Raw genomic sequence first — 26,279 nt, 5'->3', positions numbered from 1 at the left:
GGAAAGATATTTGTGTATTGGAAAGTGTTCAAAGAAGGGTAACTAGACTAATAAGGGGACTTTTAGATTTATATTATGATACCAGACTTATATAATAGGCTTAATATGTATAGCCTGGAGCAAAGGAGGATCAGAGGGGACATGATTCAGTTGTTTAAATTTATCAAAATGAATGATGTTAATGGATTAAATTTTTGCATCGAAAGCAGAACGAGGGGTCATTGTTGTAAACTACAGTAAAACCTGTGAAGTTGACCACCCTTGTAAGTTGACCACCTGTCTAAGTTGACCACTTTTATAAGGCACGGAATTAGCCATTACCATATAAATCAACCACTGTAAGTTGACCACCTGTTAAAGTTGACCACTTAAGTAGTGCACCTCAAGTGGTCAACTTACACAGGTTTCACTGTATTCAAATCTAAGGCTAACCTGGAAATAAGGAAAAACTACTACTTTAGTAGGGTTGTGGGCACTTGGAACAGCTTACCGGAAGAGGTGGTAATGAGCAAGGTGGTGGATAGCTTTAAGAGGGCCATTGATCTTCATTTGAGGACTAATAAATTGACTTGGACCAGCCTAGCTGGGCCACGAGCCTGTTGTTGGTCGTCACATTTGTTTTTGTATATGTTTTAGCAGCAGACAAATTCGAGGACGTTACTTTCTTCTGAATAATACTGCTAAAAGGTACACACAAACGCTTTCAAATCGATGGAGTTACGAGCTCTGCTTCAAGACCACATTGTAGCCCCTCACTCATTCCAGGTCAAGTGACCTAGTGGTTCTCGCTCGACCATCTCCGAATTGGATGGAATTTTATAGAGGTGTAGAGTTGCCTTTAAAACTAACCTATGCAAATTTTCAGCTTCCGAGATCTGAATCCTGAGGATCTAGGATCTCTCAAAAAAGTAAACCAAAAAGGCGGAATAGCTTTTTGTGACAAATTTCTACCTTTAGGCTAAGATTGCAGAAAATTTTATCACACTGGAAGCATGAAACTTTGGGAGCTTAAAGTACGTTTTGCTGTTGATACGATAAAGTATTTTTGCAAGTTTGAACTCATTAGATTTTGTGTAGTACATATGTAAACTCGTGAAAAAGAGCCTGGATTTTTTCCTGGATTTTTTTCCTGGATTTTGAGTTGTCATAAAATCTGAACAAAAATTATTCAAAAACTCGTACTTCGTGATTCGATTGTAAAAACACTTTTTTTATTTAATGGGTTACAGTTGCAGAGCTTAAATATCTATTTTCTAAAGGATATTGTTATCCAATGTGGCTATCAAAACCGTTCAAGTGAAAAATAGCCCATTTGCAAAGCGCTGCGCTGTAGCTCAAGTTGGTCACCTTACATCTTCTTTTCGTTAAGGCCATTGGAAAGAACATATTTTTTTTCCTATCAAAATAAGTTTCTTTTCAATAGTGTTCTTTTAGATAAGGATGAAAAAAGGAGATCAAAATTCTGTCTGCCGTAAAGAATTGCAATGTTTAAGCTGAGGTTGTTGAAAATTTTATCACACTAGAGGCCGGAAATTTCAGGAGCTTAGCGCACTTTTTGTTGTGAATACGTTCTAGTATTTTTGTGTATAGCATATACGAAGCCATGACAAAACGCAGTGGATAAATTTTTCCTGGATTTTAGAATGTCATGAATTTTGAACAAAACTAATTCAAAAGTTCGTACTTTTTAATGCTATTGTCATTATACATGTTTTAATGGGTTACAGTTTCAGAGAGTAATTATTGATTTTCTAAAAGATATCGTCATCTAAAGTGGCTATCAAAATCGTTAACATCAAAACTAAAATCGTTAACATCCTATTTTTAATGCTCTGTATCTCAAGCTTGTCACCTTGCATCTTGTTTTCGTTATTTTTCTTTTTGTTCCCCCCTTCAATTTTAGAGTTTCTCAATTGTTGCTGAATATGTAATTAAATTGTCCTGATGATTTTAAAGAAACCTGATCAATAGAAAAAAAATAGAAAATTAAAAGCAAAAAAAAAATATATATATATATATATATCATTCATTACCACTCTCCCCTATTTGGAGCTGTTAAACTTCGAAAGAGATGAATAAATAAACTGTTCATAAATATACTCATATTGCAATGTTATTCCAAACGCTATGTAGAGAGACAACAATAAAGCTTTCTGCAAGTTTTAATGAACTTCTCCATGGAAACGATATGCATCTCACTCGTAGAAAAAAAGTACACTACCTACACGTGGGGATAAAATCAAACAATCACTGTCACGCAAGTACAAACAAATAATAATATCCCCGTGTTCGTAACAAGTTTCAAGTTTTTGCTCGTGATAGCAACAAAATGAGAGCTACAAACATTGCTTCATTTGATGATTTGGCATTTTATTTAGGTTAATAACACTTCTTCTGGCTCACAATTAAAACTATGCTATGCAACTTAACAAAGCCATTTTGCTTGCTTGATTATATTTAAGGCTTTGTATTTGTTTGATGTGAAAGTGATCTAAGATCTATGTTTTTCTTTAAGCACTCATATTTAAATATAAACGGCACATTTTCTTACTTAATTTCTCAGAAGCAATCAGTAAAACTAAATTTCAAAAATAAATTCTCAATTTCACATCTGACCGCAATATTGACCCGTTGGAGACAAGAATATGCGTCTTCTGGTAAAGTTTTAAATAAAGAACTAACGTCAAGCATAAAAAAAAAATTAGTAGTTGTTTCAACTACAAGTAGTGTAAATCAAGAAAAAAGTATTATAAAAGAAAATTCTTGTGAAAAGAAAGTTATTTAGTCAAACTTGTCTGCACTATATGGAAATTAAAATTTAAGAATTATTTGCAGGACACAATTTCAAATGAGTGGCAGTTTAATGTACTACACATAAAGTACGTAGAACTAAAGGGTTGTAACTACCAAAACTAAAGATTTGGATATAAGGGTGAATATCATTAAAATTGCTAATTATAATTCCAGATAAGTTTCCCAAGAAATTCCAATTTTTTAAAAACTTTTAAAAAAATGTGGCAGTCATGGGACTGCCAACTGTCTCACGTTCGAATAACAAAATTCAAAAAAAAAAAAAAATCCTGTGTATAACAAAACACTGCAGCAAAATCAAATACCAAATGAAGTAACGTGTTTTATGTTTATCTATGAGAATTGAATATTGTGTTTTAGAAAAAATGAATTCAACATTGAAAAAAAAAGACAATTTATGCTCGTCCCAAGTTTTCATATCATGTGTCGAGCGCAAACTTAAGGGAAGTTTATTTTTAGTAAAAACATTTATTTGGCTCCAATGGATTTCGTGGTATGTAGCCTTTTATGTGGTGTGTAAGTTCCAATCAAAAGTTTTCACTTTGATTGCATAGAATTACAGGTAAGAAGTTTCCAATCTGTTCATTTTTCTCTACCAAATGAAGGATCATGTCGATAGCGCAGATTAAAACGCAAAATAAATTAATTTCTCAAACTTTTTTTGCATAGTTGAAAATAATTTTTCTGCCATGAAAATAATTATGCGCCTTAATTTTCGAATCTTTAATTAGCGATGTTTAGCGATCAAATTTGCGGAAAATTCGTCATATCAGTAATAATCCTGTGAGTAGCATATAAGTAGAAACCTTTTGTTACTGAACTGATGCGTGCGTTACCGATGTTTTTTACAATTCTTTCTTCGTGTAATGAGTTTGTTGATCATCTCATGATTGAAAAATAGTTTAATTTCTTAAAATATGCTTCTGAAGCATTATTTTCTCCCCAAAATTTCAGTTCTCGAACAAATTTATCTCCGTTTTTTCTCCCTCAAAAAGTCAGTCTTTCGGTCTTAACTACTGCCCCAAAATTATAATTTTGTTTTAAAATAAAAGTAAATCTGTTAATTTGTGCTAATCCACCTCTCTCTCGCCCCATCCCCCCACATCCAAACTCTGACTGTTTTGAATTATTTAATTATATTTGTTTCTTAAGCTTGTGTCTTTTTTTATTATTATTATTTTTTAAACTATTAAATTGTATGTTATTTCTTCCTTAATCTATTATTAATAATTTCAGTTTCTAAAAATATTTTTAAATTAAGACTTTCGATATGAGATATTATGATAGTATAAAGCAATGGCTATCAATATAAATTGCATTTTATGAAAAGATTACATGTATTTTCTACATCACAGCAATCCATGTGCCCCGTTGTCAAATTTTACAACGAATTCCCTACAACTCTCAGTTTAACTCCTTTGTTGATATTCAGAACAACATTTTAAATTTTAAAACTTTTTTCAATCTTACTTCTAAATTATACTCTACACGCGAGCTGTACATAGTAACGACATGCAAGACAGTGAAGGAAGAGTCTGTTCAAAATGCATGCTTATACAAGAATGTACAGTAGGGTGGGTCAAAAAAAAAATCGAAATGTTAAGGAGGGCAGAGGATTAAAAAGGTGCTAAATGGTCTCAAACTAACATGAATGAAATTTTACTCCATTCTGATAAGTCTTTCTGCTTCCGGATTGAGTTTGAAGTTTGGATTTCCTTACCCAAATTAGATACGTTCCATGTAAGGTTACAATAATAATAAATGTTACTTCGTTTACAGTAACAAGTGATCAAACTCTCATTTTGCACCTGGTTTGAATTCGTTTGCCATTTTATGTGTTAGAATTGGCTGAAATTGTAAATTTGGTCAAGCGCTCCCTGCCTACTGTGCAACATAAATGAGTTTGAGATGCTAAGAATCTACCTCTTGAAATGCAGCAGCAGTTTTTTGAAATTGTATCCAAAATTAACTAAAAAAATTACCGGAATCATTTTACCAAGCTAGTAGATTGCTATTTGACACTTCATCTTACACATGCAAAGATATTAACGACTACATTTGTCCGGAAAAAAAAACATGAGAGAGGGAGAGAAATCGCAGCTTCAGCCTCAAGAAGAAAGTGAAGACAGTTTTAATATCATTATTTCATCGCATCTCTTCTCAGATACGAACAGTGAAAATGAGTTCAAGGAACCTTTACAAGCTTCAAACTACGAACGCTTATATCGATAAATTTACTACTACAAGCAATACAGTAGACTGTAATTTGCTTTCACGGACATGTGATAGATACGAAGTATCAGACAGGGCTGCAGTAGCTATTGCTTCAGTAGTACTTTACCCCACCACTTCAGAAATTATTGTGAAAAACATACTTTGTAGAAAGCGTAAAATCGCTCGAAAATCTGCCTTAGCAAGAAATAATAGCCTAGCAAAATGTCCCAAGTTCTATGGCTAACTCGTGCTAATCAAATTCTAAGTTTGTGTGTTTCAGTGGAATCTCCTTCTGGAAATTTAATAATTCTTGCAATATAAGTCGTCAAAGTTTATGCTCAATCTGGTTTGCTATCAAAAAGTGCAAAACAAATCCCGTAATCCAAAGAAAGTGTTTTTGCATGTCCTAAAAATTAATTTATTGCAATGCTGACAGACTTGAAACAGCACATCCGTGAATTGGCAGCTCTTTTGGTTTTAGAAGCTCGTAGTGTTCAGCAAAATAGACTCTCAAAACACTAACTTTTCACATTCTTGCTGTTTAGTTTGATGAAGTTTACTGTTACATTGATCTCAATGACTGGAAAAATGTGTCTGATCCACCAATATTGTAATCAATCTCTGAAGAAGTTATTCAACTGTTTATTTCTGTCAAAAAAAAGAAGTTTACTATGCCTGCGATGCCATACACCCAGGCTATTGAAAAGCAGGGGTGCCCACCAGGGGGGTTCATAGCGCAGACTGCGGCATTAAATTTTTTAAGAGGGTTGATTTTACAGATTTTCGACCTTTTTGGGGAGAGGGGGGTCTCGTTCTGGTGGGTACTTCCCAGCATTTGGGGATGGGCACCCCTGTCGAAGGGCAGTTAAAATTGACATAAGTTTCAACTACATTGTGCAAAAAGAGAAGCTTTAATAAAGAACCAACTGGAGTCTCGGAAACGTATGCCAAACTGATTGTAAGCACTTTCAAGCTATTTTAAGATGAATATTTTTAATTTTGAAACTTAATGATTATCATAAGCGTTTTTGTAAATAAATGATTAATACTTAGACAACCTTAAGTTATTATATATATTTGTAATTTTCTTTTTCAGTTTTTTAGTGAAAATAGATTTTTTTCCTCTTAAATACGGGTTTTTCAAACTCAATCCGGAGGCAGAAAATAAACTCCTAATCGAATGAAATCTATATATATAAAAATGGACTTTGGTAAATTTGTTCCCTAAGATCTCAGAAACTACCCGGCAGATTTGGCTGAAACTTTCAGCGTTTGTTCAGTTTGGTACTGGGAAGGTTTATAGACCAGTTCGAAAAAAATCCGATTGATAGTTCCCTTTTTATTCCAATTTTTGTCCCAATTTTCGCATAAATGTCCCAATATGGGGGTGGAAAAAAACTAACATTATATGTCCATCGAAAGCGCCAATTTTTCTGCTGAAGATAGCATCTGTTCGAAGTTTCTAAGTTGTATAAAAAACGAGTTATGAGCTTTTTTGTTCCCTGTTCGAAGGCTTTCATCAACCCAAGTCATTATTTAGTGTGTCATCTCAACTCCCAAGAACTGTTGTATTGTTGAATATTTTTGCGTTTCGTCTGACGTTTTGAGGCTTTTCTCAAGTCAAATCTTAAAGTAACGTTTTTCCACAAGATTGGCTAAAAATAAACGGATTTGGCTGATCATTTTACTTTTAAACGGAACTTATGTAATTAATGGTTAATTATTATTATTTATGCTGATTGGACACTTGCTCGCCAGAATTTTTTCAGAAAGATTTCAGTAGCTGATGCATTTGGCAGTTTTTTCCACTGTCGCTGTTTTTGAGCCCAAAGACTACGTAATAATGTTTCTCAGCTTTCACCATATACACAAAATATCGCCAATCAAAGATACTTAAAAAAAAAAAATATACTGTGTAAAATAATTCAACAACTAAATTTGGCAAATCCATAAACCGCACAAAAACTTCCATTAATTTTTCTTTTTGCACGATTTCAAACAATCGCCAAATTTTACTACTTATTTTGGAAACATTTCGGATGAAACCGTTTGGCGGCATTTTTTTTTTTTTTTTGACCAAAAGTATCTCAGCATCTGGCAACAATATTTCTATAATAAAAATTAGTAAGGAGGGGGAGTATTATCGAAAGTGTCCCAAAATGATTCTCGCAAATTTGGTAAGATTTTAAACCGCACCAAGTGTTCACAAAAATTGAAATTTCCCAAAATAACTAAAGCAAGTGTAAGGGGAACACGAGCTGCTACATTTTTTAAAACAGTTCGTACATCAATAGCCATACTGAGAAGGTTTTAGATTTAAAAAAAAAAGTACTAACAGATAAATATTTTTAAACATGTAAAGTTTAATTTCATATTTCGGAAATTCTTCAAATTTGTATATGCTAAGGGGTCTAAGGACCTTTAACCTTTAAAATTTTCGATTTTCTGGAAAAGATATATGTTATGCATAGTTTAATTCTGAACAATTTGATACCTTATTTATTACCATACACCAAAAACTTTTCGAGTTATTGTAAAAATGCTTCAACTTTCCCCATAGAGATGTATGTTAACAGTAGCTGTTTAAGCCTCTTTTTCTCAGGTGCCGGTTTCTTCGGTTTTCTCGTTTTGCGCGCATGATATCTCAGAAAGTTTCTTATATATTTCCGTAAAACTTTTAATGTATGTTTATCTGGTTTATATTTATGACCTGAACCTAAATTTATTTATTTTTTTTAATTATTTATTTATTTTTTTTTGAAATTTGATAAGTTAATATCGAAAATTTCCAAAATTTTGGGCAAAAAAATATTTTTTTTAAATATTAACTTTTATTTTTAAGTAAAATTTAGGTTCAGATCATAAAAATGTACAAGACAAACATGCATGAAAAGTTTCACGGAAATATATTAGAAACTTTCTGAGATATCGTGCGCGCAAAACGAGAAAACCGAAGAAATCGGCACCTGAGAAAAAGAGGCTTAAACAGCTGCTGTTAACATAAATCTCTATGGGGAAAGTTAACGCATTTTTACGATAACTTGAAAAGTTTTTGGTGTATAATAATAAATAAGGTATCAAATTGTTCAAAATTAAACTATGCATGACATATATTTTTTCCAGAAAATCAAAAATTTTGAAGGTTAAAGGTCCTTAGACCCCTTTGCTTTCGTTTCTAATTGAATACTATTTTGTTCTTTATACTTATTGCTATTTTAGTTTTTTGAATAAGGGAGAAGCTCGATTTTTAATCACGTCAAAAAGGTTTGTTTTAAATTCTTTCGCTTAAAACAGAAAACAAGGGCAAGTAACGATTGTTTCTCATAATTATTACTGACCCAGGCAACGCCGGGTATTTTTGCTAGTTTTATATATAACCTTAAAACGTCATTTGGCACCTTTTTCTTGCCCTGCCCGATGGAAATCGGAAACTCTTTTTTACCATAGGACGATGACCCACCCTAATGTACAGGTACCTATGTCGATGTAAGCGGAAAAATCTAATGAACACTATTCCCCCCCCCCTTTTTTTTTACCTTCCTTTTTTCCTGCAGCGACACATAGGCCGCATGATCTACGGTCTCCAGTGCCATGGAAATGGTAGCACCGGCTACCTAGCTACGTAGGGACCCTATTACTATAGGAGCCCAAATAAGCTAGACACTGTATAGCTAACCAGGCTGTATAGTATACAGCATTATGTAGAAAACTTTTCAATGAAAGGGAAAAACCTACCTGGGGTTGAACTTTGCACGCTCGCCCAAAACCAAAAAAAGTAAACTTACATTTCCTTGATTCTCATTGGTTCACATGTAAACTAAACCCACTTGAGAATTTGTCTCTATTGGTAAACTGTTCATTAACACGAAATAAATGATTATTATTTATTTCGTGGATTGGTGGATATTATTTTGCTGGATTAACATTTATTTGGTGTGTTCTCGGAAATGGATTTATTATTACTATTATTATTATTTTGTATAATTGATAACGTCAATTGACAATTACATAAACTTTACGTATCGTTTACTTTTGTAAACGCTTACAGCAATAATATCAAAAAAGAATCGTTGTACGGGAGGTACAAGATATGTTTTAAAAATATGTTTGAATACACTTACCTCATTATATGAACAACTGATCCATTATCATACACCCTGAGGCTGACATCAACTAGCGGCTCCTTCAAGCTCCCATGCTTCACGATGTATGTATTAGGAAGCCAAACGTCATTTACGTGGCTCATCCCGTTCAAATACTTGTGGCGACCATCATCTTGGTACTTGAGTCGCGGATCCTCCCATCTTCGATACATGAGGAACTCGACTTCATAATTCTTAGCCGAAGAAGGAAATAGAGTAAAGCTATAAGCACAAACTAAGGTTTATTGAAATAACATAAACATAAAACCGTTCAACTTTCAATCCATAAATATTTAAATAAAATCCAAGCAGAGCGTATGCACCTGGTACTTCTTGTGCATTTATTCTTCTGTGTCATGATTCGTAAATTGGTGTTATATTTAAAACGTAAAATGTCATTCTTAGTTGGGAGGGGGATCATTCGAAACACTTTAATTCAGAGAAAGTGTTCCAGTTGCCTGAATGTACACTAAAATGTGTTTGGGGTATTCTTTGTTAAAAGAAAATGAACGGAAATGTGTTCCGAAAGTACATCCCGCTTGGAATATTCGTTAAGTTTAAAGATTGCAACGCATTTGAGAACAAATTTGGAACGCATTTGAGAACTGTTTGGGAACACATTTGAGAACTTTTTTGGGAACTCATTTGGCCATATTTGTGAAATTCACTTTCTTTCGCACAAGCAGGATTTTAACTTCTTTCTTACCTGCTAGTCAATAGAATCCTTTAATATGATGCAACTAGGAATTTTGTTATAATGAATCATTACCGATTGGTTTCGTGAATATAATAGCTGACCTTCCCTGGTCAAATACCACCCATTGCCCGGCGGTTGAAAGCTACAAAGCGATATTGCATAAAAGTGACAGCAAAACCTTAATGTAAAATATTCAAAGAGTATAGAAAAATGAAAATACTTCATAAATGTTCTTAAAAGTGTCCCAAAAAATGTGCAACTAAGTGTTCTAAAAAAGAGTGTCAGTGGTCAAAAAATATTTTCTGATGCACCCCCAGTGCTGCACCAAATAAGTACTCTGAAAAGCGTTGTTAGAAGTGTACTGAAAACTTCCAAAACGTGTGTCAAAGTCTTCTGAAAAAGGGTCAAGTGTTCGTGTATAAAACGTTTTCAAAAAGCGTTTTAAGATTTGCAGTGTTGTTTAAAAAACAAAAATTATAATAAGTGACATAACTTTTGAGAAGTTCGTACTGCGTAAGCTATATTTTATTTATTTATTTATTTATTTTTTCAAACGATAGAAATACACAAAGCTTGCTTGTTTTCATTTTGGTTTTTAAAATCTTAACTTTAAATAATACGTTTCTGGAACTCTGCAAATTGTTTAGAGCCCACTGAATATTAATCATTTTTATTTATTTAATCGGTATGTTTTTGATATAAAGTGACACATTTTCATAGACATTAAATATCTTGCAAAACAAGATTAAGTATCACATTTTTTTTTTTTTTTGGAACTAAAAAATGTAAGGAAACTGAACATCAACATCAAAGCGTCTTTACATAGTTTGTACAATTTCAAAATTTACTATATATCATAAAATAAAAGAAAGGTTTGCATGTATGTATTCAGGTATGTGTTGCATGCATGTATTCTAGAACATACTTTCTCCCCCTTTAATATATTATACATTCATTCTAGAAGACACTGCCCCCTGCTCTCCAGTTCTTCGCTTACGACGCGGTGCCGCTTCGGCGCGGCTCGATTAGTGTGCATAACCTTCAGCAGTACAATTCGGGTGCTTCGCCCGCCAGTGTCTTTACAATATTTACTAAATAGTGTGATAAAAGTAGCAGTTTCTCACCAGGCTTGGCAACCGAATCGGATATATCGAAGCCTCAGAGCAACAGTAAGATACCTAATCCCAGAAATAGCACTAAGATATCTTACTGTTGCTCTGAGGCGACGATATATAGCCAAATTTGGTACAAACCCGGGTAGCTACAGCTGATTTATTTCTTTTTTTAATGTTATCGATTTAAATTTCCGGTTCTTTAGTATATATATATATATATATATATATTCTACTCGAAGAACACGTTCGCAGAAGTATCAAAGAAATGCTGCGAAGAGCAACTTACCAAACTGGATTCATCCGGAGAAGAAAGAGAATGCAGTAAGACATTTACTTGAATCTTTGTCATTGCTTTAAAAAATAAAAGAAGCCAATATTTTCTTAGATCATTTCATGTAATTACATTAAAAAAATAATGTGTATGTTACTTATTTATTAATATTTATCTTCTTAATTAATTCAAGATTTAATTTCAGTATTTGGCTCTGGATAAGGATAAAATATCCAATAAAAGTTCAAATTGTTTATGATGGTCCTGTTATGAAGGCTTTCTGAAATTATTTATGTTTTTGCGTTACTAAGATTATCTAATTACTAAGATTGTTACATCAAATTTAATTTGTTTATTGTTTACACTGCTTCAGAAAGGGGGGGGGGGATCAAACGTAATATATTTTTCTGATGCATTTCTCTGAGCAAAATAAGACCAAATAGCGAAACACACTTGATCTCATTTAACAATTATTTCTTTCGTGCATAGGACTAAAGCTATGCAAGTTATATCAACTGCTTAAATTTTAATAATTTTATTAGTTTGATGATGTATTAGAGAGGCTCTTAAACTTTATAGATGTGTTCTTGTTCCCATGGCTATGTCCTTTTCACATGGTTTGATTCGCCAATAACGTACTGCTATTGGATTTGGTCTTGTGCCACCATAAGAATTGCACTTCTTTGTGTGTGTGTGTGTCCTCAACCTTGAATAAATTCTCACCACATGACCATACGTTTTGTTGTCAGTCATGCAATCTGTCTTAGGGACTCATTAAAATGTAATAGATTTCGATTGAATCGAGTACGATCAATTGTGTCTACTAATAGCGTTGCCAGAAATTTCCTTTGCTCTGCCCATGGGGAAATTTCTCTCTACGCGTTTGGTAGAGAGAATTCCACTGATTGAAACAAAATAATGTTGAATGGGTCCCTTAATCATGTATTCCTACTATCCCTAGAGTGCTTTTGAATTTCTAATAGTGCAGGAAAAGTGTTAGAAAGTTTTTATATCACATCGATGTTGATTATTTAATAGAGAACAAAATGCTTCCGATAATCAATTTGATGCAATTTTGACGAAAAATTATTTTTCCAAAGTAAATTTTATGATTTACTAGTTTTAACTGTGTTGATGTTTTGATTTAATGTGCATGGATATTTTTAAGTTTTACTAGTCTTTAAAGCTTTTTTCTAATTTGTATGTACAGTACTATTTTTAAATGTTTTAAAAATAGTGATGTATAAGGTGATCTACTCCATACAGCTCCGTGTAACATGACAGTTGTATTAATTAATCACAAGTTCAACTTAGGGGTTCATTCAACTTTTACAAAATTCAATCGAATCAAATTCAATCAGTTGTATCTACCAATAGCGCAGCTACAAAATTCCTTTGCCCACCCGGAAGGTGTGGATTCATTGGTGGGACATGGAACCTTGTAATCGAATTCAAAGCAAAACCATAACTCGAGTCTCGCACAGGTAAATTTTTTCTTAAATGAATACGTTTTCTCGTGCCCTAGATCTTGAAATCAAAACTTTTTTTTTCGCTAGGATGAATTTTCAATCAAAATAAGAATAATTTGAAGAAGCTATGGAGTTTTGTGCTCGCATTAAACAACCCCATGCTGTCAAATGTCAAACAAAATTGGCAAATAATTGCAATATTTCATTCGACTGCATATTTACTGGGGAAGAATGCTTTCCGGAGAAAAAGAAATTCAAAACGTATATAACGACTTGGAATGCATATAAGCGACAAAAGATAGAAAAGAAGGCTCGTAAAGATTTGTTGGATGGATTTAGTTTTTGAAAAACAAAAAAGCATTTCCGACAGCTCCAATTAATGCCGTCAATTCTTACGCGCATCAAGATTATTATGTTGTAAATTCTGAAGTATCCGCCGTTGTACGTTAAAATCATACTCTCAGTGGTTTAAAACCTGTATAAGTTCAATATTTCAGGAATGAAAGGAAAAGTCTAAGCAATAACAAAATTCCACTGTTGCAATTAAAATATCAAAGCAGCTTACAAGAAGGTCTAGTTCTTTTGTCGTACTGACTGTCTGGTCCTACTAAAGCATCCAAGATTTCTTTATCGCTTTTATCAGCAAACCTGAATGAAAAAAAAATTCAGTTGTAGTCGGAAAATACTTTTCACACCAACTTATAGAAAAAAATAATCTTGTTTAACTTTTGATGAAATTATGTCAATAAATTGCACTTTCACGAAACTTTATCTATGAAAAAGTTCAAACATTTTTATCTACAAAAGTAACTATTAAAGTAACTGCTATAAAAGCAGTTGAAGCTGTATTTAGTGCCGTCAGCGGTTCAGTTGAGGTATGAAAAAAATTGAAAAATTTCGTCCGATTTTAAAGTTCCTGTTTCATACCAGAAATAATATTACTTTTATGCATGATGAAAGTAACTAATTGAATTCACTGTAGTTAGTATTATAATTGACTTCAGTAATGAAATTCCACGTTTCATATTTTATCCCTTGGTTATAATTGGCAAAACTATTATTTTACCCCACCCATGAAGTAAAACTGTCCTTTTGTTAAGGTTGACTAAAGAATCTACAAGAAAAAATTACGTACATCAAGACTTCCAAACTCGAAAGCATTTCCTCTCAAGTGTATAAGGAAATATGTTAACTAATTTTTATCGTAGAAATATCTCCAAGTGTCTCTTAATTTCACTTCAAATCTTAGAGGTTCAGCTTGTCCCACTTTCTCTATTGTATACATTTTTGATTTTTTTGTTATTATTTACTGCACAGTATTTTTGCTTTGCAAAAACAGCATTTGTACTTACACTTTTGGCTCATCTGAGATCACAGTCTCAATTAAAAGCAAAGCACAGCTTAGCAATGGTAAAAGATTTGAAATGTCATTTTCTAACATCGACCTGAAACGGAAAGATTCAAATTAAAATTGAAAATAGAAACTTCAGCGAGTTCTGAAGAATCTTTCAATTTATTTAATATGATTTTAAAAAATACAGAAATTAAATCTTATTCCATCGCTATTTAGTTACATACAATCAGTAATAACTGCCCTCATAAGACCCAGTGAAATGAACAAGGAAGAAGAAATAATCTAAAAGACATTTTAAACAAATTTTTTTATTGGTTTTTATACTAGGCATCTAGAGTTGAGTAAATACATTTGTGCTTGAAAAGTAAAAGAAAATAAAACAATGTAAAAATGCACAAATTTTTCAGGAATTGGATGTCTTTACATCAAAAAGCCGAGGTTTTGGAGGGTTATACAAATCCGTGGTGCCCCGTGCGTAATCTAAATAATCAGTACAAGGTTTCGCTTTTTTACCTAGATTGCTCAACACTTGAAAGCTTGCTCTGCTCTAGACCATAGTAAAGATATCTAAACAACCTTTTAGACAGACCCATATTTACTGGTCAGCGTGTCACCTGGGCTGCATTCGGAAACAATCCATCGGTTACACCGCGTGGTTAGTCCGGTGTGGTTATGACGCATCTGGAATTTCTCTGGGAACCTGGTGGAACAGCAGTGTTTCCGAACGCTCGTGGTGGTTACAGCGCGATATTTCTAGTTCAGCAGCAAACGACGCTCCAATCAAAGCGTAACTTTCATAATGGGAAAATCACGTGCGTTACGATGAAGCCATGAAACACGACCGGATTGGCCATTTGTGATCTCGCTATCCGCGTCGAAAAGGCGGTACGACAGGTTGCTACCAGGCAGAGATGGGCAGATTCGTATTCGTAAATCCGAATCCGAATTTGATTCACAGCACCTTAACGTGTCAATCCGAATACGAATACATTCGTATTCACAAGTGTGAATTCGAATAGATTCATATTTGCAAGTGTAAATCCGAATACGAAATTCGGACTCATACCTATGAATCCGAATCCGAATCTATTCGGATTCAGACCTATGAATCCAAATCATTTCTGTTTCATTTCTATAAATATGAATCCATTTGATTCACACTTGGATTCACTGAAAAATTCAATTTAAAAGGGCAATATAAATAAATGTTTGTTTGTTTGTTTTTCGCTACAGTTCGAGTTTTGGGTGTTAACGAGTTTTTGGATGTATATTTATTGGCGTCAATCTAAGTAATTGACCCGAAAATGAACTTCCTACTATTTGGAGCCCCAAGTCGAATACGACTGGACCCAGGTTTTAGAAGTCCATAAAAAGTTAAAAATCGTGATTTTATGGTCATAAACGCTAAAAATTTCAGCTAATTTTTTGTACAGTCAAGTGCCCAAACTTAGGACAGTTTTGAACTTTTACCTCTAGAAGCATATTAATCATACGTTTTCCATTTGAACAAAATATTCTATTTTCAGGATTTCCTTACTACGTCCCTTCAAGACAAGGTGTGTAGATTTGTCCCCTTAAAAATAAAACAAAAAAATGTTCATTGTCCCAAGTTAGGGACCTCCTTCCCTAACTTGGAACACTTTTTATTTTGATCTTTCTTTCATGTATTCAGCAAAAGATAATAGTTTGGGACACCGACTGTCATTTTAAAGAAGTTTATTTTACAACCCAATAAAGAAAAAAATATCATTAGATAGAAATAATATGATCTTGTAAACTTTCAACGATGATCAGAATGTACACTTGCCTCTGAAAATATGGAAGGTCTCCCCCGCCTTCTTAATTCTTTTGAATGTAATATTTCTGCTTTTCCCTCTTGGAAACATAAAATAAATTGATAAATCCAAATAATTATGAGCATAGCTTATTTTTAGCTTTCAGTGTTCCTTATTTCACATCATTTCACATTTCTTTCCATTCCTTCATAGTAACGTTAAATTCACTTCAAATGAATTAGCTTGATATATAAGAGACTCATTTTCATTTGTAGAAGTAACAAATGTATTTTTTTGACGAAACGTCTTTTGTTCATGAATAGTTTCAATTTTTTTTTACCAATGACAACTGTTCTGTCCTGTTATGGTATGACATATTTATTATCATCAAAATATCACTGAATTTATAAAATTTTGTATCCATACGCTTTTATTAATACAATTATACAGTTTTTTCCTCAATATTCTTTATAGAAACTCAATGTCCCAAGTGTGGAACTTATTTGCAATTTCTCAAATTTATGAATAAATAAGTTCAACTGAATTAGTTGGGTGCAAATAAATTTTCCCAAAAGAGACACAGGTACATAGTCGATATGAATCGTGAAACGAATTAAAACTAATGCTGCTCAGTTAGGGTAGGTAACCAAAGTTATGTCCATACTTAAAAATTGCATATTTTTTTGAAATTTTCAAACTCCTAAAAATAACCCATAAAACTGATACAGTGGCTCCCAAAAGTGTTCGTACACTTTGAAATGTTTTAATCAAACCAAAATAACTCAAAACTGAATTCGAATATGAAGTCCAATATTTTTTTACATCATTCCTATGTCATTCTAAATACAACCCATTGGTTTTTTCAAAATATTGACGGATCTTCTTTTTGAAACGGGTCAAAAAACGAAGAGACAGAGAAATAACACGCCACAAAAGTCATCGTACATCGAATATTTTCGAATAAATTCATAATTAAAATTATCATGTACCGTTTTATTAATATTTTTGCATTTGTGTTGACCCTTATAAATCATTTGGCTTTAATTTTTCGTTTATTTATTCCTTAATATTGTGCTTATTACTGTAAAATCGCTGGTATTCGTAAAAACCGCAAACACCATTCAAAATTTGAATTTTTTTCCCACAGTTGCGGTTAATTAGTTTTAAATGTCTCTAAAGTAGTTAATTTATTCCATTCTATATTAAAGTGCTTGATAAAATGCTTTAAAGAAAGAAATCGGATCGAAAACAAGGTAAGAAAAGGTCAACCGGCAAAGTTGACAAAACGTGATCGGAGATTTAAAGTTAAAAAAATTATGAGAAATACACATTTGAGTGCTGTAAAAGTTTTTACAGAGTTAAATGAAAATTTTTGCATTCGATTTTCACCTAAAATTGTTCATCAAGCTCTCTGATTAGCTAGATTAAGTGGGACCTCTTCCCACAGAAATTTTCCTGGTCGTGCGAAAAACAGAAAGCTTACGCTTTTCGTCGCAAAATCAATGATAAATAAGCTCAAAACGTTTTGGAATTACATGTTACTTACAGATAAAAATGAATTCAACATTTTTGGTTAAATTGTTGTATAATTGTAAGTAGAAGAAAAAATTAGGAGCTTAATCTTAAGGACTTAGTTGGATCAGTTAATCAGGAAGGAGGAGGTGTTCTAGTGTGAGGGTGCATATCAGCATCAGGACTTGGTAGTTTGGAATTTTTTGATGAAATAATGAATCATGCTGTTCCTTTAAGTATTTTAAAAACCAATTTTGAACTCTTAGCCAAAAATTTGGTTATTGGAAACAACTTTGTTTTTCATCAAGATAACGATAAACACTGTCAAAAATGAAACGCTCAATTTTGACGACTCGGTAATCCTCGAGCACTATTTCGTTATTTCCTACGATCCTTTCGTCACCGAATCACGTGATATTTGACGAAACCAGAAATCTCAAATTTTTCACGAAATAATTTCGTCCCGATTTCGTCACATTGCAGTGCATTCTGGGAGTTTTCGTTTCAGTCTTGTACTTGCTCGTTAAATTATTTTACGGCAGTTATTCTAAAGGATTCATAAAGAAGGTTAGTATTTATTAAAATTTGTATGTGCAATGTGCCTTCTTTTATGTATTGTTACATTTTTGTTTAGTGTTGTGTTTATTGTTGTATTTAGAACACATTAAAATTGAAAACGACCTGTTCGATTTGGTTTGGAATTCTGTATAAAATAACTTTGAGTCACCTTCACGTTAGGCTTAACTAGCGTTATTTTTTATTTGCAAATGAAAATGTGTGTTTGTTGACATTTGTTTCCGAAAACGTACTTCCTTTATTTCGTTAGACAATTGACAAAGATGACCAAAGCATTTTTACGAATTTAAACTTACATAAAAAATTCCACCGTAGCTACAGCAACGCAGATAATAAATACAGCGCCTTGATAATAGCATAAAACTTTGAAGCATTTAAATTCAATGTTGAATATGTTACATGGTTATGTGTTTTCATTCTTCTTCATGAATTTTACTAATATAATTCTGGTGAACGAAGTGTTTTTGTTTAAGAATTCAAATTTTTTTTACTCTGCATTTTTATTTTCTTAAACAAATATTCCACCCCCCCCCCCACCCCCCACCCCCTCTCTAAGTATTGGTATTTTTTTCTTCTTCTACTCTACATATAATATTTTATTCAATACAATAATAATTTATACAGTAGCTCTCTCCCAAAGTGTACGTAACACTTATCATTTTCAATGAAATATTGCTCTACCCATTAGGTAAGATTAATATTTTGAAATGGGTAAACAATAGATCTTCTATAGTTAATTCTTATCAAAACTGCATGAAATATTTTAATTGCAAAATGAAATATGATTTTGAAGAAATTAATAATCAAAAAGTATTAAGAACTTTATCTCACAAAAGTGTTCATAAAAATATTTTTTAATAATTGCTTAGCAACCTTTTAAACAAGCCCACAAAAATCGAGGAAAAAAAGCGCTTAATGCAATTAAAAATAAATGCAAACTGGCTATCAGCTTATGGTTCGGAAATGATACCCCCCCCCCTTTTTTTTTTTTGTTAGGCTCGATGACCGGACTTATTAAAGTCGCACCCCATGTTGTTTATGTAATGTCATCCCCTTCTGCAGCTGTCTCTTGTTTATGTTGTATCAATACTTCATTATTTGTTGAGTCTCTTTCTTACTTTTTTGTTTTGAATGGTTTTACTTGCAGAATAAAACATGAAGTAAAGTAAGTATTAATTTAAAACAAAGCATTTTAAGTTACAAAGAAAATATTAATTTCCATAAAGAACTATATCTTTGTGCTTTGCAGCTAAATATTTTCAATATTTTTTCAGTTTTTCCGAAATTTAAAATAAGTTATTGAAGGTAACCTTGATTTAAAAAAAAGGTAAGTTAGCAGCATGTTTGAAAATAATAACGATTATAAAGCGTTCTTTGTTGTTTATTTTCACATTTAGTACGCTAAATTCTATGTTAATTTGTGTTACCTGATTTATGATAATTATGAATTTTTCCATTATACATAGTTTCTACAGCTGAAATAAATGCAGCATTAATTTTATTGCCATATTTGTTGCCTCAAGGAATTATCAGCAAAATAAAGGGAATTCCCTTCAGAAGCATTTCATAGATGAACTACTAGTAAGTCCAAATTTAAGTTAGAGTAATGGTTTTTGCTGCAGACAAAGTAAAATGTCTATGTAAAATTTCAATTGAAAAATCGAAAGGAAAATAAAAAGTATATGATAAAAATTAGCAAACTTTTCTCGATACGCTAGTCACTATTTTCATTGCATACCTTTGAATCTCTTACTTGCAATTCTGTCTTAGCGTTGGCCATGGTTGCATTAATGCTTATGGAGCTATCTTAGTAAATCAGTAAAGTTCTAATCAATTATGTTATATAAAGGTACCTAATTTCCCTTGAAGTTCCAGACAGGTAAATATGAAGTATGTACCAAAGTACTCCAAAGTATAAAGTATGTACTGCATGCAATAATACACTTCCTGTATTAAACATAAATTTTGCCAAACAAGCATTCTACATAGAAGCAAAATTAATAAGACAAATAATCGATTTTTCTCCAAATTATCTAATTTCATTTTCTATATCTAATTTTCGAACAAAGATATACAAACTTAAACCTGTACATTTTATTGCACTATTTCTTTAAAATTTATGGTATTAGTTTTTAAAAAATCTTTTTTTTTTTTTGGAATTTTTTAATTTTTTATGCGATGCAATGAAGAAGTAAATCACCAGCAATTTTCTCTTGAGCAAATATTGATGTAACTCTGCATAAAAGTAACCTATGTCTTATTCTTCCAGAACCCAATGTCTGCTGAGGAAGTATCACTTCTATATTCCCAGTAGGGCTGGACGATGTAGGAATTTTTACATCGTGATGCATCGCCAAACTTACATCGCGAGTAGTTGAAGCAGTTTGAATTATTCTTCCCGCTATAGGCGGCAAACCCCCGATTAGGGGAGTTTTCCTTGCAAAAATCGAAGCTTGTGTCAGAATTTTCCCAAATTTGGCACGGGAACTACCCTATGGGAATTCACAAACATCAAAGGACAAATGTACCAAACTTGGAATAGATCCGACAAAAACCCACGCGGGGGATTCCCCATGCATAGCGGGACTAAAACGAGGGAATTCTCGAGCATCAAAGGAATTCTGTGCCAAATTGTTAAAAGATCTTATAAAAAACTGGTTTTTGAAAAAAAAAAAGACCCCAATAGCTAGACGAAAACTCCCCAATGAGAATTCCTGAGCATTAAAGAAGTTCTGTACCAAATTCAGAAAAGATCCCACAAAAACTTGCTTTTTATAAGGAGAACCTCAATGGGGGTTGCTCCCCCCATAGAGGAAGGAAAACTACCCTGCTTGAATTCCCGAGCATCAAACGACCTCTGTGCCAAATTTAGAAGAAATCCGACAGAACTTGGTTTTTGTAAGGATAAACCCCATGGGCGTTGCCCTCCCCCCCCCCCCCCATGAAGGGACTAAAACCATTGTGTGTGCATTTCCGAGCATCAAAGGACCTCTGTGCCAAATTTGGAAAAATCAGACATAAACTTGGCTTTTATAAGGAGATCCCCCATGAGGGTTGTTCCCCCCCCCCCCCCACCTTAGCGGGACGAATTCTGCTCAATGAGTATTCCTGAGCATCAAGAATGAACCTCTGTGCCAAATATGGAAAAGATCCGGCAAAAAATATATTTTTTGCAGGAAAACCCCCCCTTATGGGGGTTTAGTTAGATACCATGGGGAGTTTATGGGGCCGGACTAACATGCGAGTTTCCGTTCTTTTTTTTTTTTTTTTTTTGCTTGGATAAAAAAAAAGCTTGGATGTAAGCAAACTTGTGGAGCACACCGATCTATCGGTTTAGAGGTTTTTATTCTAAACCGGTGTAATGATGTAGGGTATACTGTACATCGGTATTTTACGATGTATCGATGCATCGTAAAGCCCGAATTCCCAGATAATCATTTCACATTGTTCTTTAACTTTAATTTGCAATAATTATTTTTACATTTTAAAGAAATTGTCTGCTTGTATTTTTACATTAATAAAATTGTTTTTAACATCTTTTTTTTTTTTTTTTTCAAGAAACACTTGCCTTTTGCTTTAGGCGGAGGGGGGGAGTGCAGGCCAGTCCTTTCGATTTTTCTTCCAATTGTGGAAAAAGGTGTACACTCTTCACAATTTTTATAGAGAACTAACTAAAACCACGACCTTTCGTACGTAAAGAATAAATGTTCAAAAATCAAGGGGGGGGGAATGTCAACCCCCATGAATACCCCCCCCCCCCCGTAAATGACTGTTCTGTTAGTGTGACTATGCGCATCAAAGTGGGAAATTATGGTGCTAAGATTCTTAAGTAAAGATTTGACTAAATCTTATAAGATACAGTCGAACCTCGTTAAAACGAACTTTAATGGATCATTAAAATCGATTATTCTTAACAGAATTCGTCTTATCCGAAAAACAATAAACAATGGGACAGGGATTACAAAAAAGTCCGTTTTAGAAGTAATTCTTTTTAAGCGTGTTCGAGTTAACGAGGTTTGTCAGTATTGTCAAAAAAAAAAATAGAAAAGAAAAAAAAAGAAAGAAAACTAATCAGCTCAAAAAAGAAAAAATAAAAATAAAAGAAATAAATAAACTCAAAAAAAATTATGAAATTAACATGCTCAAATGTGACGAAATTAATTTGACGAAACTAATACTCTCAAAACTACGAAAATGATTGTCGATTTGACGAAACTAGAATGAAGAAATATTTCGTTACATTTGACGAAATTCGCATCTTCAAACCAGAGACGAAAGCAGTTTCCTCAATTTGACGAAATGTTCGCTCGGAGCATATCCCTGGAAGCGATTTCGTCAGAAACGAAGAAAATTTCGTCGAATTTGAAAGTCCATTTCTGAGAGTGAGAAGCACACGGTTTTCAACGTTTGCGTCTAGTAACTCGAAAATTGTCCAAAAGTTTAGAAAATACCCCCTCAATCTCCAGATTTGAACTTAATGTAACGTATTTAGAGATATCTGGAGGCTAAATTACGAAAATACGGCTTTGAAACGAAAATAGATCTAGAAACAGTAAGACTCGAAGTGTAGTTGAACACTTACTCAGAAATTACGCAAATAAAAAGAAAAAAAAAAGAATGAAATCTATTCCCAGACATTTAAAAAGTGTTGTTGATACTGCATACTATTCTACTAAATAATAACTTAATAAAAAGTTAGATTATTCTATAATATATAGACATTTTTTAAAGTGTACGAAGACTTTTGTGAGATAAAATTTCCGGCACTTTTTCGTTTTTGATTTTTTAAAAAATAAGTTTTAATATTTTTTAAAAACTTTTCATGTAGATTTGTTAAAAATTGATCATAGATCTTATAATTAAATACCTATTCCGAAATATTGATTCTAACCAATGGATTGGGGCCTATTTCGTTGAAAGTAGTAGGTGTACGAAGACTTTTGGGAGCCACTGTACATCAAAGTTCCTCTCACATAGCCTCATTAGAAAACTATTAATTTATTCTGTAACACAGCGTTTCTTAAATTGTGTTCTGTGGAACACCAGGGTTTCACGGAGCCCTCTCAGAGGTTCCATGAGACTTGAATGTTATCTTTTCACACATTTCAAGTTTTTAACTCAAAAAATAGATAAAAATAATGCCTTTTCAAACTTAAAAATAAATTCCTTTTTCCTTTCGTATACTAATCTGAGCACAGCACTTCTCACCTCATGGCTTCAAAAGTAACCTAAAAACGCGTTTTAAAAACTTTAGTTTTGAGAAAAATACCGGATGAAGCTATTGACTCCCGAACGTCACATCAGACAGTTTAATAGTGACTTCAATGTTAAAAAAGTTTCGGGAGGGTCTCCCAAACTCCCTTCCCTATACAAATTACAAAATATTGCCTAAAATTACGATTTTTACGTCAGTTTAAAATTTTCTGCTTTTCATGCTAGCTATACTCTCTCGGTATTTATGACGGCAGTTGAAAGGACAAGTTCAATATTTAACGAGTAAGGACCAGTTTAAGAAGCAGTACTCTGTCGTGATAAGCACAAAAGTTATATCTGTACTTTTTATCAAAACTGAGTTATTGTCATGACGTGGTTCGCAACTTATTTTACCTACGTACAATGCTTTGGGATTATTTGTGGATGAGAAATATTTTTTAAAAAATCCTGAAAAAGTGGAACTTTAATCAATGCTCGTAAAACTCTGAAAAGCGGTTTCTTATTTTGAGCTCGACTGCAGATACGACTTTTGTGCTTAGCACGGCAGTAAGTCAAAAGCGTCTAAATGTTCTAGCTCTGTGTGATTCTAATGTCAACACATAGTGAAAACAAAGTCTAATTTATAATTAACTAAAAAATTAAAAACTTTTTCGGTGTAAATTTATGTGAATTATTGACACAATTGTTGGTAAAACACATTACTTATTCTTTTCCTAATAAGAAAATGAATGAATCATCTAACTTATGCATAAATTCTGAGATCATTTATTCTTTTTAAAAATACTCAAAATCACAAATAGGAGTGTATTGGTATTTTACAATAACAAATAATAATTAACAGTTATCAATAACTAGGCTGCTCTATAATGAATTCCATTTAATTAGCAATTTAATGACAAGTACAGTAAACTCCCGATTATCGGCGGGTCTTTTCCCTAATTTTTTAGAACTGTCATTAAATGTTTTTTAAACCTATGATTGTGTTACTGTTCGTTTTTCGCTTTTACATAGATATCTGTGGTAAAATTATATAAACAAATCAAAGTTTCAATTTACATTACTTTGGTAGAATTCCACTTTTAAAATTTTTGAACCCATAACAATATCGTCATTTTTCTTCAGAAATTCACTAGCACCCAGAACTCGACCTGTAGCGAGGTACAGACAGACATTTACTTATTTATATTGAGCTTTTGAATTAAATATTTCAGTGAATCCAAGTGTGAATCCAAATGGATTCGTATTCACAGATGTGAATCAGAAATGATTTGGATTCATAAGTCTGAATCTGAATAGATTCGGATTCGGATTCATAGGTATGAATCCGAATTTCGTATTCGGATTCACACTTGTGAATACGAATGTATTCGTATTCGGATTTATACGTTAAGGTACTGTGAATCAAATTCGGATTCGGATTTACGAATACGAATCTGCCCATCTCTGCTACCAGGTCGACCGCTAGAAAGTGTCCGCAGCGTTTCCGAACACGGTTAGGTGAGGTCACCGGTTCCACCACAAGCGTTTCCGAACGCTTGTGGTGGCACCCCGACGACCGATCCTTGTTTCCAAATGCACCCTAATGGCTCAACAGCCAAGGGTGGGTGTTGGCTGAGAAGAAGACATCGAAAATCTCACTTTTTTACAAAAGGGCTTCTTAAAACTCCGAAACACGTGTATGCAGTTTTTCATGCAAAGTTTGTTCCTTTTTACGTTGTTTTATTTCCTTTTACTAGTCATCTAGAGTTTCTTCAGTACTTGATTTATGTATCACTGCTCGAAGTTTCAATATTGAAACTTCGAATTGCGACAACCCTAAGATTGGACCACTTTTGCTTCGGCAACCCTATACCATCCGTTTTGTAATATTTTTATCTACATTTTTTATATAAGTTATGTGGAAACTCGATGAGGGTAAACTCATTTTTGTGCACCTTTTAGCCCCTGGCAACCCTGATCAGTTCACACGCAACAGGTAGGCAACCTTACTTTAACGTTTTCTTTACAGCTTTTACTCTTCATTTATGACAACAATTTTTGGAAACTCGATGAGGGTAAATTACTCATTTTTGGCCCCTTTCTAGCATCTGGCAACCCGTTTAGGGACCGAAAAAAAGTTAGGCAACCTTACTTTAACGTTTTCTTTACAGCTTTTACTCTTTATTTATGACAACAATTTTTGGAAACTCGATGAGGGTAAATTACTCATATTTGGCCCCTTTTTAGCCTCTGGCAACCTGTTTAGGGCAAGAAAAAAAGGTAGACAACCTTACTTTAACGTTTTATTTACAGCTTTTACTCTCCATTTATAACGATTTTCGGAAACTCAATGAGAATAAATTACTCATTTGTAGGCACCTTTCAACCCCTAGCAACCCTGATTAGTTCACGTGAAAGAGGTAGAAATTCTTACTTTCACTTTTTATTTACAACTTTTACTCTTCATCTACGGTAACAATTTTAGGAAACTCGATGAGGATAGATCAGGCCTAGTGAGATCTCGCCCTATAAGGTCTGCAGCTATTTGATTAAAAGTAAAAGTTATGTTCTTTTTCACACAATAGGACCATAAGTATCCAGCTTCTTGTTGTCCAGCTGCTCATCACCATCAAAAATATTCAAATGACGTTTTGGAGACATTTTGCTCTTAAACTAAGCCATTATTAAAAATTTTCACAAACCTTTATGGCTATTAATGTGTTAATCAAATTCAGCTGCATGAGTTTTAAAATGAATTAAATCCATTCACGCGACAGATTTTAAGTCAATAAATAAATATTGCAATGCTATGTATTCCACATTTACTTTTCTCTGCGATTGATCCATGTACAAATAGTAATTAAGAACAATTGCGTTGAAAATTCAGTTGTTATTTAGCAATTTTCAGCAGTGTACATACGGAATTTGTCCCCTTAATCAGTAAAATGTACTGCAGCCGTAAAGACCAGCCATTGAATGACTTTTCACAATTCCAGATTTCTAAACAGAAATAACTGAAATGTTAAAAATTATAAAATAACTTCACAAACTGGAGCAAACAGCAGAAAAGTTTGCATAGAACTTCATATACCCTTTATTGCAAATAAATGCAAGCATTCAATAGTATCCCGCTTGGAATGTGCATTAAAA

The 26,279-nt window shown here is 33.1% G+C and overlaps 1 protein-coding gene across 1 annotated transcript in view; it reads right to left on the bottom strand.

The window, feature by feature from the left end:
* The window catches only part of LOC129219027 (acetyl-coenzyme A synthetase-like), a 28,685-nt gene extending 19,160 nt beyond the window's left edge, over positions 1-9,525 (bottom strand). Inside the window, exons 1-2 of the mRNA XM_054853347.1 lie at positions 9,491-9,525; positions 9,147-9,389 (exon numbers count right to left, since the gene is read on the bottom strand). Coding sequence (XP_054709322.1) covers positions 9,147-9,389; positions 9,491-9,525 — 278 coding nt within the window. The remainder of the gene's footprint in view (positions 1-9,146; positions 9,390-9,490) is intronic.
* Between the last annotated feature and the right edge of the window lie 16,754 nt (positions 9,526-26,279).

The sequence above is a fragment of the Uloborus diversus genome, chromosome 3 (genome assembly GCF_026930045.1).
Source record: "Uloborus diversus isolate 005 chromosome 3, Udiv.v.3.1, whole genome shotgun sequence".
In the NCBI taxonomy this organism is placed as follows: domain Eukaryota; kingdom Metazoa; phylum Arthropoda; class Arachnida; order Araneae; family Uloboridae; genus Uloborus; species Uloborus diversus.
The sequence above is the reverse complement of the archived record's forward strand: the minus strand, read 5'-3'. Positions and strand labels throughout refer to the sequence as shown.